The sequence below is a fragment of the Sinocyclocheilus grahami genome, unplaced genomic scaffold (assembly GCF_001515645.1).
Source record: "Sinocyclocheilus grahami isolate Dianchi unplaced genomic scaffold, SAMN03320097.WGS_v1.1 scaffold679.1, whole genome shotgun sequence".
Taxonomy (NCBI): domain Eukaryota; kingdom Metazoa; phylum Chordata; class Actinopteri; order Cypriniformes; family Cyprinidae; genus Sinocyclocheilus; species Sinocyclocheilus grahami.
In genome coordinates this window covers 675,244-697,032 of record NW_015505858.1, presented here as the reverse complement: position 1 = coordinate 697,032, position 21,789 = coordinate 675,244, and the positions used below count along the sequence as shown (strand labels likewise).

The 21,789-nt window shown below is 37.0% G+C and overlaps 1 protein-coding gene across 1 annotated transcript; it reads right to left on the bottom strand.

The window, feature by feature from the left end:
* Window positions 1–3,746: 3,746 nt before the first annotated feature.
* On the bottom strand, window positions 3,747–8,499 carry LOC107559247 (E3 SUMO-protein ligase CBX4-like). The gene is made up of 5 exons (XM_016242996.1): window positions 8,222–8,499; window positions 8,084–8,127; window positions 7,694–7,759; window positions 6,359–6,425; window positions 3,747–5,975 (listed from the first exon to the last, which is right to left on the bottom strand). Exons 1-5 carry the CDS (start codon window positions 8,288–8,290, stop codon window positions 4,719–4,721), a joined length of 1,503 nt encoding a protein of 500 aa, XP_016098482.1. The 5' UTR covers window positions 8,291–8,499; the 3' UTR covers window positions 3,747–4,718.
* Window positions 8,500–21,789: the final 13,290 nt, after the last annotated feature.

The following is a 21,789-nucleotide window of genomic DNA, read 5'->3' as shown; positions in this document are numbered from 1 at the left end:
TATTAGTCGCATATTTACGGAAATTTTAACGGCACTCTTCAGCGCGTCTAGATACGGCGTGTTTCTTTTGTTGGCGATGCGTTGCGAGTAGGCTAGATATTGTGTTAAATATTTGCTTTGCTGCTTGTTTATATTTAATAGGACTGAAATCCAGACGCCCAAGCGCATTCTTCATTTTAAACGCAGTGGAGACCAGCACGAAACGCAGATATGTGCCTGAGTGCCTCCATATTCCCCTTCAAGTCATCCCTGTCAAATTAAATTGAGAAAAAAAAGACTTTTACATTAAATACAAGTAACGAAATGAGCAACAACAACAACAAAAAACAGAACTAAATACATAACAATTGTAGGGCTGGTCATAAATCCACTTTTATAAATCCACATTATACATAGACTAATAAATCCACAGTTATAGGCCTATATACGATTTTAAAGATTATTTAAAAATCAGTAGCCATATCCGAAATTAGCTTGGACCTATAGCCTATAATATATAGCCTAGCCTATATATCGTTTTCTTTCTCAAAAAATATATAAATAATGAGAATTATTTTAAAACAAAAACCCGAGTAGCCTAGTTCGGACAAAAAAAAACCCACATTTTCTTGTGTAGTTTTTTCTTTTTAGGCTAAGTCGTTTAAAAATATGACTGTCAAGTTATATTTTTAAAAATGTCAATATGTTTTTTTCTGTATAAAAATATAAAAACACATGTGGAATTGTAGTACTAGACTGTCCTCGACTTTAAAACGGAAATGATCTGCGATCTGATACACAGCAACTAAGCTTTTATTTGATTTGAAAGATTAATTCGATTTTTGTCCGAATCATTCGATGCAACGGATAAGAACAAGCTAAGGAAATTATATCTCGCTTTCAGTTTCCGACATGTTTTGGTTTATTGGTTTATTTGTTCCGATTCGATGGATTTAAATTAGGCTAATCGGAAAACAATCCTTATCACATATATTATTAGGCCTATTATTATTATTATTACTATTATTATTAGCCCACTATTGTTATTATTACGACAGTCACAACATAAATCTTCACCATTATTACTAGGCTACCAAGAAAAAAAAACGAATTCTCAAGCTCGTTTTGTATCGACATTTTTTTTCTATTATTTGTTATCATGACAAGAGTGACAAGAAATCTCCGAAATTCAGGCAAAGAAAAGAAGCGAAAAATAAATGATAAATTAAAATTGTGCCTTCTGTACTATCCAAATACTCCAACATTATTTTCAACATTGATAGAAATATTCAGATTCATAAAACAGTCGAACTGAAGTCAAAACAAAATTCCATCGTATAAACACGACAAATAAACAAATAACTGGACGTTAAGTATGCCTACTTGCGTTGTGGTTAATTAAAGATATGAAATAATATAGCCTAGGTTATTAATTAGTTATTAGTCCTCCGAAATTCAGGCAAAGAAAAGAAGCGAAAAATAAATGATAAATTAAAATTGTGCCTTCTGTACTATCCAAATAATCCAACATTATTTTCAACATTGATAGAAATATTCAGATTCATAAAACAGTCGAACTGAAGTCAAAACAAAATTCCATCGTATAAACACGACAAACAAATAACTGAACGTTAAGTATGCCTACTTGCGTTGTGGTTAATTAAAGATATGAAATAATATAGCCTAGGTTATTAATTAGTTATTAGTCCCGATTTTTTTCATCTAGTTAGCACAGTGGTTCCCAACCCTGGTCCTTGAGGCACCCCAACACTGCACGTTTTGCATGTCTCCTTAAATCAAACACACCTGATTCAGGTCATCAGCTCATTAGTAGAGACTTCAAGACCTGAAACTGGTGTCAGAGAAAGGAGACATGCAAAATGTGCAGCGTTGGGGTGCCTCAAGGACCAGGGTTGGGAACCACTGAGTTAGCATACAATAATAATAACAACAATAATTTTCATTTCTTTATTCATGTGATTTTATTATAGTTACCTTGAGCAGATTTAATTTTTCCACATATCATGTTTATATGGAAACAGGTCACAAACAGCCTCTAATCTAATCTAATATAATCTAATCTAATATAAAACAATGAACCTCCTCTCTCAGGTATCTAATGCATTGTTATATCTTATTGGAACATAATTTGGGGCAGAATTATAATAACAACACATCTCAGAATGGGACAGCTCGTTATAATATATGGATCCATGGTTACCACTTTACCTAATATCACATTTAAATAATAAGAAAGTATGTTAAATTCAAGATCTTCTTGACATAGATGCAGATTAAGCTGGCACCCAGAAATATGACCTACGAGTTTTAGATCACTCATCTTTTAGTGCAACTACTCTATAGTAAAACATTACCTTTCCATTTATTTTATATAGGAGCCCAATCAGGGAGGCAGCATGATGAGGGGTGGCTTTCTGGTCAATATAAGGCACAGATATGGAAGCGTTTTATGAACATGGTACTACACCCATAGGAGGCAGCATTGCTAAATTTCATTAATTTATTACTACTATATAAGCAAACTATAAACTGGTCAAATATTTTTCTGCTGAAGTCTCTGGATGCAGTTAATCAGGCAAAATGGGAAAAAATGAATGACACATTATAAAACAAAACATTCATGTTTTTTATTCAAGTTTAATATTTATTTGAGAAGCATTTTCAAACTGACAATTCAAAGTTTACTATGCATAAAACATAATGCATATAAATGGCCTTAACCTTAATGGCATTATTGTGTAATTTGTACATTACATACTGTACATCTCATTGCGAACACACCTGATTCAGGTCATCAGCTCATTAGTAGAGACTTCAAGACCTGAAACTGGTGTCAGAGAAAGGAGACATGCAAAATGTGCAGCGTTGGGGTGCCTCAAGGACCAGGGTTGGGAACCACTGAGTTAGCATACAATAGTAGCCTATTTTATGGGTATTTTTATCTTCTGATAAATTAAATTCAATAAAGAGAGAGGTTAGGAGGAAAATAATTTTCATTTCTTTATTCATGTGATTTTATTATAGTTACCTTGAGCAGATTTAATTTTTCCACATATCATGTTTATATGGAAACAGGTCACAAACAGCCTCTAATCTAATCTAATCTAATCTAATCTAATATAAAACAATGAACCTCCTCTCTCAGGTATCTAATGCATTGTTATATCTTATTGGAACATAATTTGGGGCAGAATTATAATAACAACACATCTCAGAATGGGACAGCTCGTTATAATATATGGATCCATGGTTACCACTTTACCTAATATCACATTTAAATAATAAGAAAGTATGTTAAATTCAAGATCTTCTTGACATAGATGCAGATTAAGCTGGCACCCAGAAATATGACCTACGAGTTTTAGATCACTCATCTTTTAGTGCAACTACTCTATAGTAAAACATTACCTTTCCATTTATTTTATATAGGAGCCCAATCAGGGAGGCAGCATGATGAGGGGTGGCTTTCTGGTCAATATAAGGCACAGATATGGAAGCGTTTTATGAACATGGTACTACACCCATAGGAGGCAGCATTGCTAAATTTCATTAATTTATTACTACTATATAAGCAAACTATAAACTGGTCAAATATTTTTCTGCTGAAGTCTCTGGATGCAGTTAATCAGGCAAAATGGGAAAAAATGAATGACACATTATAAAACAAAACATTCATGTTTTTTATTCAAGTTTAATATTTATTTGAGAAGCATTTTCAAACTGACAATTCAAAGTTTACTATGCATAAAACATAATGCATATAAATGGCCTTAACCTTAATGGCATTATTGTGTAATTTGTACATTACATACTGTACATCTCATTGCGTACCTACAGTACATTGCATTGATTGTAAATTGATTCCAATTCATCCAAATCTATAGCATTACACTGTAAGCATCAATCTTACATTTACTTTCCGGGCATATATATAACAGTTTGCAAGTTCTGATGATCTCTGACCACAGTCATACTGCTGTTACAGAATTATTCTGCAAGATTAAACAGCCTTTATTGAGTTATTTTAAACTGAATTTATTAACAAGAGATCCAGGAGATGATAAAGTGCAAATTAACTTCTTACAGAGAGGGAACACCAAACAATCCAGTTGTTTATCTAGCATTGCACAGGAAGACCTCACAGGCCAACAGCATCTGGAAATCCAGTCAAGTAAAATAATTCAGCAAAACAAAATCTGAAAAAAAAAACTTTTTAAAGGTATATTCATATACATGTATGATGACACCTTTCCAAGCGACTCCAAATTTATAGATCTCAATTATAAGTAAATCAAAAAAATTCATAAATCCCCAAAATTGGAAGAAAAATTCAACATACAAAGGTGTGAGTATAAGTGCATTGAACTTAAACTTCATCTTCAATTAATTCTTCAATTCAACCAGTGTGCTTTCTCCAATAGGCCGCTGTGTTTCCTCAGGTAGCATTAAAATTCAAAAGCTTTATAAACTATATTACACACTATACAATTATGGGGTTTTAAATTCAATTTCCACAGCAGCAAAACGTCAACCATCTCATTTGTATGCATTAGAAAACATTCAGCAGGCATTTAAACAAATAAACAAACCATGTATAGGGTTTGTTTGCATAAACGTCTCCATATGTTATCAGGATTGGTTATGATCAGTGCATCCAACATGAGTCAACTTTGAGCTGGTTCAAATGAACAAATGACAGTATGTATGTATTGTAGTCTTTATCCTTGAACGTATTCCTTAAAGGTCACGGTTAAGCAGTTCGTAGTGATATCGGTGATGATAACGTTACCCACAAATGGCTTAACATGGCTGTTTGTTTTCTCCACTGGCGCTGAGCTTCCTGAAACCTTCTCCGCTGTGGGAAACTGCTTAAGAGTTTTGGTTGGACCACAGCTTAAATCAATAGGCTCTTCAGGAATGGTGTCGCTAAAGTCATAACTGTAGGCTCTGTCGGCGAGACTGCCTCTGTAATGCAGATTTATAGGTTCTCTCTGAGGAGAAGAAAGCACTGTGTTTGGTGCACTGATGCTCCTGGAGCTGAAGAACTGCTTACAGGTTCTCACATCCTCATTGGGTTCTGAGAGGTTCCTCTTGCGGTGATTGAGTCCGGTGTCCGTGTGGGCTGGGGCAGCTTTCTCCGAGTTTGGTTGGTCGCATAAATCTATCACTATTTGTTCAGTCTCTGTAGGCGTATCTTTTGGAAGTTCAGCCTTTTTGATGGAGTTCTTGTGAATGCACTCACTAGACGAAGAAAATGTGCTGGTGTTCTCAACAGAGCCATTCTCGCGGCCTGCTGAAGTTTCACCATCAGACGGATTGTCTGTATTATTCAGTGTAGCTTCCTCATTGTGCTGGGCTTCCACTTGGGAAACATCCTTGCTTTTTACTTTAGATGGATGCACACCTTTGTCCATGTATTTGCTCATTACAATGACAATTCGTCCGTTTTTGTTTTTGTTCTTGATTATTTTCATCTTGCTGCCGATGCCGTTAGGAAGTGCAAACTCTTTGGCGCTCGTCTTGAGTGCCCGCTCTGCTTTGTTAGCATTATCCGGCAGGCTCTTGAGCTCGATGGACAGATCTTTCACTTTACTCAGGCAGCCGGTGTCTTTGTTCCGAATCCACTTCTGTTGCAAGGCTGGAGGGAGGTTCCACCCTTTGTTGGAAGGGTCTTGAACCTTGACCTCTTTGGGTCCCGTGAGTGGCGTGTCGTACATCTTGCGGTCCGGCTGGTAGTGATGATGTTTCTTGCTGTTGAGCTGGTAGAAGTGCTTCTTTTTCCCGCTCACATGTTGTTCGACGGAGATCTCCTTGCAGCTGGGCTGGTACTGGTGGTGTTTTTTGCTGTTGAGCTGGTAGTGCTGCGGCCATGAGCGGTGGATCTGGAGGGGCTCGGCTTTGGGCTGGTTCTCCTCATCCAATGATGTGTCCTCAAGACCACCCAGGATGCTTGATCTACGAGCAAATGCAGGAAGCTGGAACAAAGAGAGAATATATTTATATTGACTTCTCAAAAGAACTTTAAGTTCATCATTTGCTAATCATTTTACAACACATTTAGCTTTACTCTAAAGGTAATAATGGACTTTAGAATGGGCCTTACTAAGTTTTGAGCATAGAGATGCCATTCTTATGCATTTTTTATAGGTAAAACATTGAAACCAACTACAGCAGTCCATAACGGTCATCATCAAGTACATTAAGATGCACGCAGACAGTAAGGACCCATTGGCGTACAATTATTGATTCATAATGAAATGGAAGTTTTATTCCGACTGTGCACAGGAATAACTTAGGTCATAAATAAGCAATACTTTTGCAAAAAGTATTGCCAACTTGTGTACTGAATGGAAGATACCTGGACAAGGGGGTGTTTGGATTTAGGCCCTCTTTTGTGATATCCCATCATTTGCTCCTGCCTTTCTCTGAAAACGATGCATAAAATATCTATAAATTCACTATTTTCAACACAACACATTGGATATTGTCAAGACTGTTGGGTTTGAGAACAACTAAAACGGCAATGTTAAAATGCTCATTAATCCATTCATGTGTAGCAGAGCCAATATTCTCATTCGCTCTTAGAATTAAAGGTTCTTTATTAGCATGCACTGTTCCATGAAGAACCTTTACCATCCACAGAACTTTTACATTGCACAAAAGCTTCTTTATAGTGGAAAAAGGTTCTTTAGTTTATTCAAATGTTTTTTACACTAAGAAAAATGGTTATTTAAGAATTTTCAACAAAAGGTTCTTTGGGAACCCAGAATGGTTCTTCTATGGCATTTTGGAACCGTTATTTTTAAGAGTGCACTTATCAACATTAGCGCAACATTCAGATCACAAGCCACAGTGGATCCCTTTGATCACCAGGTTACAACACAAAACAAGAGCACAATGGGTAACATGACACTCTCAAACTTCTAGTGCAGCGAAACCAGTGAGCGCAACTCAGGAAACATCTTGCGAAAACTGCTATAATCTAAACTTATTTTTTTTCAAGAGATTCCGGAATGCTTTGATACTCATTCAACTTTTATCTTCAGAACAGAACAGTGGGCTCAGAGAGGGGTGTGTGAACATCACAAGACCATTCACAAAGCAGATTAGATCACATAGACTTGAGTGTAGAGGGGTATGTCCAGTTGTGAGAGCACTGCGACTGATGTAATTTTCATCTATGAATGTATGAAATTATTTGATCTAAGCTGTTCCAAAGCATGGTTATTTTCAGTGCTGCCCAAAACAGTGGTTCTCAAACTTTTTGACTTAAGACAATATTACGTTTTGTTTCCCTTCTGAATTGAGGAATGGCAGTGTATTAAAATTAATATTTGCAATTAGTTATATATATATATATTTTAGTCATCTAACAGCCCCTTTGGAACTGTAATGGGGCCCCTGGAGAGTTATGGCCCCCAGCCCTGCCCTAGAAATGATAGGAAGAAAATTAAATCTTGTTTTGGTCAATATACAATGGCACATTCATTTTGTAGGACTAGCACTGGGTAATAACAATGGGGTGTTTCCAAAACTGAATAAAAGGCCAGCATCAAGAGAGTCTTTGTAGCAGTCAGACCTGACCCGTGGGGCTACCATTAATCTTCCAGATACACTGTGCAGGACTTGGCCCCGCCTCCCGCGACCATATTTGGTCATTACCACAAGTTCAGTTATTTGTCCTCCATCTCACCTGTTTTGGAAAGCCACAAGAAGGCGCGGGTCAAGAATGTTTTCCTCGGGTTCCCATGTGTTATATCTGTAATATTGACGAGAGAATATAAAAATGTGATAACCTAACCCATATGGTAAATGCCAACGCGTGTTGCGATAAAATAGAGAATTTTTACAGATTACCGCGCAAACAAAACACATGTATAGCCTACAGATAATGTAAACAAATAAACATATGAGCGTATTTCATTACATACAGTACAAATACAAATTCACTCGCGTAAAATTTGTGCTGGAATCCGTAAAAAAAAAAACAGCCCAGCGCGACCGATGTAGGATACCGGACACCGCTCCGCATTTACGGTTAATGCGTCTAAAAATAAGGCATATAAACCAATTAAACACTTACTTGGCTGACCATCCTCGCCACTTCACCAGATACTCGATTCTGCCCTGAAAAACGACGAAAATGCATTGGGTACAGAAACAACAAATACATCCTCCGTACCATTTACGGTAACGCTAGTTCTAGTTTTACCAGTTTTACCTTCCGTAGGCGCTTCTTTTCGATGCCCTCCACCGCGAAGACGTGCTCCCCGACGGCAGGTAGATCCATGCCGTCTCCGCCGCCCGCTTGAAGAGAACGAGCTCAATAAGATCTTCTTCGCTGCAACGCTGTACTGTCTCGCGCTGTGCCACCGCTGTGGCCCGATATTAATTTGTCCCTCACCCCCCCCCTCTTTCCCTCTCTCCCTCGTATCCGTCTCCACGTTAAGCGGCGGGCACTGGAAAAGCTCACTGGTGCTGCTACTACAGAAAATAGTTCATGCAATAGTAGTGAGCCAAGGCAGGCGCGTGACGTCGGCGCGCGAGGAGGGGGAGGCTGAGAACAGCCAAATGCAGAATATAAAGCTGTAGTGTGTGCGTGTGTAAACGGTGTTTGCTTGCGGTAATTAAGAACAAGTTGGAAATAAATGTGCATGAATACAGCTTGCTACACTCTAAAAAATGCTGGGTTGTTTCAACCCAACTTTGGGTCAAATATGGACTAACCCTACTTTTGGGTTAAAAATGTAATGTAAAAAATTAACCCAACGGTTGGGTTAGTCCATATTTGACCCAATGTTGGGTTGAAACATCCCAGCATTTTTTAGAGTGTAGGTTTGAAAGTATACTTAATGCCACTGAAAAACGTTTGCAGTGCTTCTGTAAATTTAAAATATTTACTCAAGTGACTCCTCTTGAAAATATATTATTAGATGAAGTGTATTAATTGCTATCGATTATGATAACAATACATGCTTTTTTTGCTTTTGGTCATCAACAGCTCTGTTAAGGATTATTGCATGGCACCAACAGTTCTTTATTAACATCGATTTGTATTTCATATTGAGTAAATTCCAAAAAAGACATAAGAATAAGAGGAAACTATGTCCATACTACAAGTGCACCAGTCTCAAAAGTGTTGAAGAGTTTCAATATGATTATTTTTAGATGCAATTACCCGCTACTCATCTTTAATTTGACTGAAGTGCTCGCACAAATGACATTATTTAGTTGGTCTGGCACAGCGGGTAAATCAATTATTCTATATCATAACAGCAGAATTCAAATTAAGGGCTCCCACTATATCAAATAACATTTTGTAAAATGAATTAAGCTATATATTTATGTTCAAATCATTTAAAAAAAATTATCTTTTTTTTAAATCTTATAATCAAAATCAGGCAATTGAAGATTTTGGGGTTTTAATTTTTTTGTGACTGATAACAATGGTGAACATTTATCTACACATAAACAAACATACGACAGTGTTCTGCAAATTTTAGCTGTGGGACTTGCCACCTAATGTCCATGTACATCTTTTGAGGGTCACACCAATCAGTGCAGACTGACACCTGGGCCCCAGGGCCCTTTATCGCATCTGTTTGAGGGTTTATCTGATAACATTCTTCAAACACCTTTGAAGTCTGTGAAGCCTCTGGACTGTGGGTCCCTTCATTTCTCTGTTGGTCTATCTATCTATCTATCTATCTATCTATCTATCTATCTATCTATCTAGTTGTAATGCATTTCATACCCAAAAAGTTGTTTTTATGATCTATTATGTGTTAGAAACAGGTTGTGATTATCTCTGCATCTGCAATGCACTATAGCCTACTTAAAGCAATTCTATTAAATTTTTTTTTTAAATGGGACTTCAAAATACTCTTTTTTTCCGCACGCAAAACGCTCACAGGAACCATATAGAGACTAAACACCTATATTTACAGCTCTAAACATGTCATATAAACGAGTTGTTTGTTGTACCTTTAACGCCAGGTAAATTAACCACTCGATTACCGCCAGCATAGCGTACATTAATAGCTTAAAGCTTTAACATCGCTGGCAGGAACCACACAGAGAGACAAAACACCTGTGTACATCTCTAAATCTGTCATGTAAAGGAGTTGTTCTATTAAAGGCTCCTCAGTTTAACCACAGAAGGTAAATTAACCACTCGTTTGCCGCCAGCATAGCCTAGCTGAGCGCATTAACACCTAATGTATTCCGTTTTACAGCCTAAAACTGTATGTGCAGCAGAAAGATGAGGCAAACTTTCGCACAGCTGTGAGTTTTAAACCGCATTCCCTAAAACGCAATATGTGCAGTGCATCAAATATCACACCGTTATCTTTATGATTATTACCAGCGAATAAAATTCAGCAGCTAAAGGGTTAAAATGAGGTTGACGCTTCAACAGCCAATCTAAATCTCCATATATGGCCATGAAAAAGAAAGCGCAAATATATCTGGTTCTTGCGGTTTCATTGCATTCATTACATGCACACTGAAATGTTCACACAAAAACACAATATGTCACACATTATATGGACGAAAAGTGTGTTTTGGTGAAGAGAAATTGATCGTCGCGCTGCATTTCTCCTCAGAGGAACACACCCTGCTGCAGTAGAAACAGAAGACAGTAGAAAATGGTTGAATATATTAACGACGGAGATTGGTAGGTCTACACCTGCTGTCATATGAATATCGATTACATGTAGTTGAAGTTTACATTTTAATAGTATGAGGTTCAAATTTAACCCTATAAAATCACCTCACCTCATGTCTTTAGTGCAGCACAAGCTGAAGGCTATTAGAAACTAAATCAGTAACTTACATTGCAATGCCACATTCAATATTCATCTCATTTAATCAACAGCATGCAGTAGTCAACATGACTATTAACATTTTCAGTAGCCTACTGCAGCAGAATCTGAAACACTTTTGGAGCTGCACGCTTTTATCTAACAATTCAGTGCTGCTCAACTCTCAACTTTTTTGGCCAGATTCAATCGGAAAACATTATTTCATGCAAGATGGACCAGAATTTTTTGTGTTATCAGTGAGAGTTGTAATGGTCCCCACATCTGAATATACGTACTTCATGTTATAGCCTAGTATTTGCAGTAAAGTATAGTATTCAAAAATCAATGTCAAATTTGTATATCTGGATATAAAGTATTTATGAAACAGTACACCAGCAATATCCAGATGACATACTGCTTCCATTGAGATTATCAGTTAAATAGACACTTTGCTATACAGCCACAGGTGCTCATGAACTTCCACATTTGAAAAGCTGAAAAATTAAAAAAATTGCAGAGATTTGAGACTCAATAAAAATAAGGGTTCTCTATTGGAATCTACTGTTCCATGAAGAACCTTTAACATTCATAGAACCTTTCCAATGGACAAAAGGTTCTTTATAAGGTTTTTTAGATTATTAAAATGTTCTTTACACCAAGAAAACAAATATTTCTTTTGAGAACTGTGCACTGAAAACATCTATTGGAAAACACCCTTTTGGATCCTTTATTTTTAAGATTGCAGGTGGATCTTTTCAAGTTATAGGGACCAAGAAAGTTGTTCCTCATGGTTAAATTGCACTTGTTTAACAAAAGTAAATAATTTTCATACGTCAGACGTCAAAAAACCCAAAAGCAAAGGGACAATACCAACATGGTGGATGCAGTATTCCTGGCAATATATTTATACTACACAATGAGAAGTAAATTCTGAAACAAATTCAGTACATACTCCAAGTGCAAAGGAATTCCGGACACACATGTCATATAAACGAGTTGTTTGTTGTACCTTTAACGCCAGGTAAATTAACCACTCGATTACCGCCAGCATAGCGTACATTAATAGCTTAAAGCTTTAACATCGCTGGCAGGAACCACACAGAGAGACAAAACACCTGTGTACATCTCTAAATCTGTCATGTAAAGGAGTTGTTCTATTAAAGGCTCCTCAGTTTAACCACAGAAGGTAAATTAACCACTCGTTTGCCGCCAGCATAGCCTAGCTTAAGCGCATTAACACCTAATGTATTCCGTTTTACAGCCTAAAACTGTATGTGCAGCAGAAAGATGAGGCAAACTTTCGCACAGCTGTGAGTTTTAAACCGCATTCCCTAAAACGCAATAAAATATGTGCAGTGCATCAAATATCACACCGTTATCTTTATGATTATTACCAGCGAATAAAATTCAGCAGCTAAAGGGTTAAAATGAGGTTGACGCTTCAACAGCCAATCTAAATCTCCATATATGGCCATGAAAAAGAAAGCGCAAATATATCTGGTTCTTGCGGTTTCATTGCATTCATTACATGCACACTGAAATGTTCACACAAAAACACAATATGTCACACATTATATGGACGAAAAGTGTGTTTTGGTGAAGAGAAATTGATCGTCGCGCTGCATTTCTCCTCAGAGGAACACACCCTGCTGCAGTAGAAACAGAAGACAGTAGAAAATGGTTGAATATATTAACGACGGAGATTGGTAGGTCTACACCTGCTGTCATATGAATATCGATTACATGTAGTTGAAGTTTACATTTTAATAGTATGAGGTTCAAATTTAACCCTATAAAATCACCTCACCTCATGTCTTTAGTGCAGCACAAGCTGAAGGCTATTAGAAACTAAATCAGTAACTTACATTGCAATGCCACATTCAATATTCATCTCATTTAATCAACAGCATGCAGTAGTCAACATGACTATTAACATTTTCAGTAGCCTACTGCAGCAGAATCTGAAACACTTTTGGAGCTGCACGCTTTTATCTAACAATTCAGTGCTGCTCAACTCTCAACTTTTTTGGCCAGATTCAATCGGAAAACATTATTTCATGCAAGATGGACCAGAATTTTTTGTGTTATCAGTGAGAGTTGTAATGGTCCCCACATCTGAATATACGTACTTCATGTTATAGCCTAGTATTTGCAGTAAAGTATAGTATTCAAAAATCAATGTCAAATTTGTATATCTGGATATAAAGTATTTATGAAACAGTACACCAGCAATATCCAGATGACATACTGCTTCCATTGAGATTATCAGTTAAATAGACACTTTGCTATACAGCCACAGGTGCTCATGAACTTCCACATTTGAAAAGCTGAAAAATTAAAAAAATTGCAGAGATTTGAGACTCAATAAAAATAAGGGTTCTCTATTGGAATCTACTGTTCCATGAAGAACCTTTAACATTCATAGAACCTTTCCAATGGACAAAAGGTTCTTTATAAGGTTTTTTAGATTATTAAAATGTTCTTTACACCAAGAAAACAAATATTTCTTTTGAGAACTGTGCACTGAAAACATCTATTGGAAAACACCCTTTTGGATCCTTTATTTTTAAGATTGCAGGTGGATCTTTTCAAGTTATAGGGACCAAGAAAGTTGTTCCTCATGGTTAAATTGCACTTGTTTAACAAAAGTAAATAATTTTCATACGTCAGACGTCAAAAAACCCAAAAGCAAAGGGACAATACCAACATGGTGGATGCAGTATTCCTGGCAATATATTTATACTACACAATGAGAAGTAAATTCTGAAACAAATTCAGTACATACTCCAAGTGCAAAGGAATTCCGGACACAGCTCATGATAATGACAATGACCTTAACCATTTCAAGTGTGCACTGGTTGGCAGCAAAAGACAGTTGACTGGATGGAAACCTCTCTAGGAGATCTTAAACTGTGATTGTTGCAGAGCTTTTCCATGTATGGAAACTCATTCACAGAACACCCAAAATAGGGGTTCCACATATTGAGTGCCAGGCAGCTAAGCACTAAAGAAAGAAAGGGATTGAGAGAGAGAGAGAGAGAGAGAGCGAGAGAGAGAGAGAGAGCAGTGTGTGCCAGACTATAAGTGTAGCCTCCATTGCCCAACCAAGCGTCACATATATCCCACTATAAAGGGTCATGGAAGAGGATTGGTCGAGGGCTGGAAGGGTATTGAAAATGTTAAGAGGGGCCTATACAGGCAGTCTATCTCAGCTCAGTGGGAGCTCATTAAATCCAAGTATCCTTATGAGCTGATATCAAAACAGCATGCAATATGACAGAAAATACATTTCTGAAGAAGTTATACGAGCTTTCTTTACAAGAGCTCTCAAAAATGGTGCTATATTCAATGATTATCAAGATTGTCCACATAGCAGGCCTGTGATTACAGCAGAAAGTAATTTCCAATTTATTCTTCATAGCTGCAAAGCCTTTCGCATGCAGTCAGAATGCATCCATGTCATTTTCACCCAGCGTTGCGAGCTTCAATTTCCATTATTTTTCAATTATTACACGATTGGTCAGATAAAATAGAGCGTCTCGGTTAATTTTCTGTCTTTTATCAATTATTGAGACGCTCTCTCTGTCTATGTCACTGTCATGCACGTCGCTGGTAGGAGTGTCTGCTCATCAGAAAGCACTACGGCACGCCGCTCCTCAACCCCCAGAGCACATGAAGGGGGTTGAGATTGTCGGCTGAGGGGGATGGGGTCCAAAACAGACAGAGGAGTTCCCCAGGGTGCAGAGGGATCCGGCAGGACTGCGGTGGCTGACCTGTCAATACTATATCACGCAATGAACCAAACTCTCTCCTCCATCTAGCTACACTGACTGCCTTTGGTCTAAAATACTGTATACTGTCAGTAAAGATATATAAAGAGGTGGGACAGCTGAATATGTGCTGGTATGGTGGGCATCAAAGCCGCTGAGTGGCATTTTGATTTTGTGTAAAGTCATGGATGGGAAAATAATGCTGGCAATTTATTTGAGCTATATTAATATTTCAAGTTTCTTCTATTCAGCAAATGGTTAAAATAGACACTGATAGTTCACCCAAAATAGACATTCAGTCATCATTTACTCACTCTCTTGTACTTTCTTCTGTTGAACACAAAAGAAGATATTTATAAGAAACAGTTTCGGTTCCCATACGTTTCCATTACATGGAATGGAATGGAAGTCAACAGGAACCAAAAGTGTTTGGTTACCAATATTATTTAAAATATCTTCTTTTGTTTCACAGAAGAAAGTCATACAGGTTTGAAATTATATGATTTTAAACACAATTTTAAGTTTGGTTTGGAATATCCCTTTGAAGCGATGGTTTCCTCAAAAATAACCCAAATTTTCTTCAAAATATCTTCCCTTGTGTTTCACAGAAGAAAGAAATGCGGGTTTGCGATGACTTAAGGGTAAATAAATAATGACAGAATTTTTTTTTTTGGCTGAACTACACTCTTAAAAATAAAGGTTACAAAGGGGGGTTTTCAGGGCGATGCAAAAGAAGAACCATCCAAACAAACATTGAATGAACTGTGCTTAAAAATATTTTTTTTCTCAATATGAAGAAAATTTTAATAATCAGAAGAACCTTGTTTTCCACTATAAAGAACGTTTGCGCAATGTTTCCATGGATGTTAAATGTTCTTCATGGATCCATCGTTGCAATTTAAGTTGCCTCAGATCTTTGTCCTGAAAATAACGAAATCCATGGTAACATCTAAATAAACTGGTCTGATCTAAGTCAAAAATAACTGTATCAACCTGAACACACTAGGTTACAGTAACAAAACCATTTTTAATCCATTAGAAATAGCTAACATTTTCAGGTTACCAGTTTGTAATATAACCCCCCTCAAACACTCCTCAGGTTTGTCAAGATCTCTCAATATGATCTCAAACATCTGCCATCAAAATCTCACTAGACCAATCCATTCATTTCACAGTTCTTCACCCTTATACGGCATGTCAATGATCGTCTCAATTGCACACTGAATTCTCCTTTGGAATTTCTGAGAGAAAGCACAAAGGCAAAGTTGACACATAAATAAAACATAACTGAGATCTCCATTAAGTCTCCTGCAACCTCTGAGCAATAAAATGTTCCCCTGGGCAGTGTCATGCAAATCTAGACTGGCATATGTGTCCAAGTGTGGAGTTGGCTTTGCCCTCCTCTTCCGCCTCTCTCGGGAAAGACAATCTGACTGTTTTCCTTGCATTTTAATTTGGATTTCCCTGGCAGCGGAGCTCAAGGTATCCTCCATCCATCTCAGCCTTGGTCTCAGGGTCACTGCAGCTATTTCACACAGCAACCTTGAGGTCTTGGTGCCCGATAACCATTAAGCTGATGTTACAGCATAGCGCATTCACTTGGGCAGATGAAACCAATCACATACATAATAAAATTACCATTGTGGATGTGCCAGGGAAGATGAAGCATATTTAAAAAGAATATCTTGAACAAACGGTGATAGGATAAATGGACAATGCAATGCAGTTTAATGTGGTGCTCCATCTATATGGAAATGCAGGTGTGTAGGAATCTGCCAGGGAATGTCGAGCGGCCCACGCTGGCGATTGGATGGGGGGTGTTTTGTTTCAAACTGTGATTTAAAAGATGGAATTACAATGAAGAATGTGGAATGTGGAATTGTCAGGCAAGAATAGAATGTTCTCCTTTTAAACAAAATGACAAATGGTTTCATTTTAAGATGGCATCCACATGTGCACATAAAAAAGTACAACAATAGCACACAAATACAAAGAATAGATATCTCCAGCTCTATGAAGTTGCTTGCTGCTTGGCAACACCAAACACTTACATAGACTAAAACACTAAAAGTAGGATATTAGCTGGAAGCAACGGTCTGAAGTTAAAAACATCTTGTTGGTGGTTTTGTTTCTTACAAACATGAAGCGTTTGGCTTCAGAAGATGTTAACTGGCGGATTGGAGTTGGGTGGATTGCTTGTGGATTATTGTGATGTTTTTATCAGCTGTTTGGACTCTCATTCTGACGGCACCCATTCACTGCAGAGGATCCACTGGTGAACAAGTGATGTAAAGTTAAATATCTCCAAATCTGTTATGATATGATAAACGATGTTAGATATCTCCAAATCTGATTTTTTTTAGCAGATTTTCATTTTTGCGTAAACTATTACTTTACATGTGATGCACATTTGTCGCTCGTACATAAATGAAACAGGTACGATTTCTACAATAGAAATTATTTAAATACACAATAGCCAGATATGTATATGTATTATCAATAAATCCACTTTCTTTTAATCTCACATATTAACTGTAATTGAAGTGTTTTCACAATGAACATATTTTTTAAATAAATGCATTTTACAAAAATATGACTTTTAACATAAAATTATATATGCAAATAAATCTTACCTGCTTCATTAAGTTTTTGTTAAAATTATATAACTCAAATGGATGGAAATTTTATATGCACACTGAAAAAAATGTTTCATTCATCCAATTAAATTATTAATTTAGGGTAATGATTCACATCTATATTTTTTAACTTGAGCCAATGAAAGGGCAAGTTATTTATTTTTCATTGACTCAAGTTAAAAAATATAGATGTGAATCATTACCCTACATTTTTTTCAGTGCAATTCAAATACATAATTCTTAAATGTAGGCCTTTTTTGATGAGCAGTTACACTACTGAACACCTTGACATGCATATTAAACACTTCTTTGATTAGACTAGCATAAGCCATTCACAAAACATTACATTCAAACAAGCCACATTTGATAACACTATCACATGTTATATTGACTGTAATTCCCTCTGCACATCTAACACATTTGCCTGAGCACATCTGATGGTTATTTAAAGAGAAAGCCATGGATTTTTCATTCCCATTGAAGATAACGGTAAATCAATAAGCTTGTATTCAAATCATCCAGCTGATGAGGTGTATAAAAGAAAACAGAGGTAAAAACGGGAGAGATATTTATTTTCTTTAAAACAGATGCCTTGTGATGTTTAATGTATTATTTTCCAGCACAAATTTCCTGTATGCGAGTTACTTGCTAAATTGCAATGGGCATCACAATAGCTGTCGGCCATAAATCAATATGAGACTGAAGAAGTTTACAAGCACAGCTCAATTACAGCATGAATGCCACTGGATAGCATGGATGGAGGTGTTTTGGTTTGCTGTGTTTGCTCTTACAATGAATTCCTTCTGCTGGCAGGCCTTTGACATCAGGCCAGACTTCTGTTTCTCCAGTTCTCTTTGATTCTCTGTATCAAGCAAAACATATGGATTCTGGCGGATTTAATGTTTTTCAAGAAGGTGTTTGTTTTGATACAATGGTTGCTATGGTTTTTATGTTAAGCTAATTAGTGGGGTATGCTAAGACTATATTTATATATATATATATATATAAATGCAATACAGTATTATCAGTAGTTCTTTCCCCTTAGCACTGTTTTCTCTTTCAGCCTGAGGGCCGTGTGAATTCCCTGCTGTTGAATAAGATACACATAGTGAAGCAGAATAAGCCAATGTTTACAAAACCCTCACTCGTTCTTGCTCTTCCTGGAGCTGGGAGGAGGACACATGCTCACAAACAGAACAGCACTGACGCAGAGCGCTGAAACAAAGGCTGACCTCTATCCCCTATAGCCTTGTCACAGCATCCAGCCACAGGAGTCCTTCAGCCCTCTCCTGCTCCTCTGCTGGGGTTTCACAAATCTCTGCCACACAAAAACAATCACGACTGCAGAGCTGAGGCTCCCTATGAGAGAATGGAAATCTGTGCTGGAATAAACAACATAAATCTTCCCTAAATGAGCACATTTGCATCTATCTATCTATCTATCTATCTATCTATCTATCTATCTATCTATCTATCTATCTATCTATCTATCTATCTATCTATCTATCTATTGTTCTTTATTTCTGTCTAACTATATATCTATCTATCGTTAATCTATCTATCTATCTATCTATCCATCCATCCATCCATCCATCCATCCATCCATCCATCCATCCATCCATCTATCTATCTATCTATCTATCTATCTATCTATCTATCTATCTATCTATCTATCTATCTATCTATATATCTATCTATCTATCTATCTATCTATCCAGCCATCCATCCATCCATCTATCTATCTATATTTTATCTGAATAAACACACTATTTATTATATATACTATACACCACTTGTGTGCATACTATTTTTTTGAAAGCATAAATAGTACATATAGGCTATTTATAGTGGATTAAAAATACATTAAATTGTCAACTGCATGCAGAAATTTGTACAATCTGTTATTTATACCTGCATTTATAATATTAGACAGAAATTTAAGCAAAAATGAGGGGTCATAATTAGCATGCAGCACTGTTGAAGCAAGTCGAATTAATGTATTAGATCCAGAGAAATATTACTATTGATCAAGACGAGCAAAACAGGCCTCTTATTGATTCATTTTGACACCGCAACCATGTGTAGTCAATATAAAATTACACTCTAAAAAATGCTGGGTTAAATATAACCCCGCGTTGGGTTAAAAAGGGACAAACCCAGCTATTGGGCTGTTTTAACCCAGCGGTTGGGTTGATTTGACTCAAAATTACCCAACTGCTGGGTCAAAACAACCCAACCGCTGGGTTTGTCCCTTTTTAACCCAGCATTTTTTAGAGTGTATAGTGTAATTTGAAAGTGAATAGATTTCTGCACTTTCAAAATGTGCATTTCGTTTAATCTTCAGGTTTTAGCCACATTTTTAATGTCACAACTGCATTCGGAAAGAAAAGCCTGGACATTTCCATCAATTTAAAAGTCATCAAGGTGCAGCTGATGACTAAGACGTCTGAATACACACCCAATGGAAAGAACAACACACACGAAGATGAAATCAGTGGCTCTCGCAGCTTCTCTCAGCAGCCACGTGTTCTGGTCTTATTAAAATGCATAAGAGCAAATGAGATTTGGGAAGCTGCTGAAAGATGCTGTGTATAATCCACTTTTCTCCATTTCATACCGGAAAGGGTGTTGACGTAGCATTGATGTGCTCAGCCGCACCTCTGAGTCATTCATATTCATTGATGATGTTTCTCCCGCTGCGAGTGGCGGATATTGTGATTATGAAGATTTGGCTGTGTGAGGTGAGGGTGGGCTGTGGAATTCGAGGGGTGGGGGTGTCGTGGGTGTTCATTATCCTTCTGGAGATGAGTCACAAACACTCCTGAACCTCATGACTCACCGAAGCCTCTAATCCTGCTCATATCTATCAGCAGCACAATCCTAACTTCAAACAAAAGGATGACACATGTTTGAAAGAGGTACTTGAGGCGTTCCTGCAGAATGGTGCACTTCTTCTGCGTGCTGATGATGAACGCTCATTTACATTTATTAATTTTGCAGATGCTTTTTTTTTTGACTTACAAATGAGGAAAAATACATGGCATATTATCATAAAGGAGACAACGATATTTTCATAAACATAAATGTCTTTCATAAACCAGAATAATTCTGTGTAACTGAACAGAGTAAGTGAATTATATTAACTTAAGTAATTGAATTTGATCTCTTTTTAAGGTAAAAAAATATTGTACACACACATACACACCCATATACAGTCATGGCCAAAAATATTGGCACCCTTGGTAAATATGATCAAAGAAGGCTGTGAAAATTAATCTGCATTGTTAATCCTTTTGATCTTTTATTTAAAAAAATCACAAAAATCTAACCTTTCATTGGATAATAAGAATCAAATATTGTACACACACACACACACACGCATATACAGTCATGGCACCCTTGGTAAATATGATCAAAGAAGGCTGTGAAAATTAATCTGCATTGTTAATCCTTTTGATCTTTTATTTAAAAAAATCACAAAAATCTAACCTTTCATTGGATAATAAGAATTAAAAATGGGGGGAAATATCATGAAATAACTGTTTTTCTCTAATACACATTGGCCACAATTAATGGCACCCTTTTATTCAGTGCTTTTTGAAACCTCCATTTGCCAGTTTAACAGCTCTAAACGTTCTCCTATAATGCCTGATGAGGTTAGAGAACACCTGACAAGAGATCAGAGACAATTCCTTCATCCAGAATCTCTCCAGACCCTTCAGATTCCCAGCTCCATGATGGTGCTTCTCCTCTTCAGTTCACCACACTCATTTTCTATAGAGTTCAGCTCAGGGAACTGGAATGGCCATAGCAGAAGCTTGGTTTTGTGCCCAGTGACCCATTTTTGTGTTGTTTTTAAGGTTTGTTTTTGGATTATTGCCCAGTTGGAAGATCCAAACATGGCCCATTATAAGATTTCTAACGGAGTCAGTCACTTTGTGATGTTTTATCTGTTGGCATTTGATAGAATCAAAGATGCCATGTATCTAAACAAGATGTCCAGGACCTCCAGCAGAAATATAGGCCCACAACATTAAAAATACAGCAGTATTTCATTGTACACATGGGGTACTTTTTATCCCTGTGTTCGCCAAACCCATCTTGAGTGTTTGCTGCTAAAAAGCTCATTTTTTGTTTCATCTGACCATAGAAGCCAGTCCCATTTGAAGTTCCAGTCGTGTCTGATAACTGAATATGCTGGAGTTTGTTTTTGGATGAGCTAAGATAATTTTTCTTGAAACCCTCCCAAACAACATGTGGTGATGTAGGTGCTGTTTGACCTTTTTGTTTAAAGGTTTTCTGACCCCGAGACTCAACTATGTTCTGCAATTCTCCAGCTGTGGTCCTTGGAGAGTCTTTAGCCACTCAAACTCTCCTCCTCACAGTGCATTAGGACGATATAGACACGTCCTCTTCCAGGCAGATTTGTAACATTTTCTGTTGATTGGAAATTCTTAATTATTGCCCTGATGGTGGAAATGGGAATTTTCACTGCTCTAGCTCTTTTCTTAAAGTCACTTCACTAATTTGTGAAGCTCAACTATCTATTGCTACACATCAGAAATATATTCTTTGTTTTTT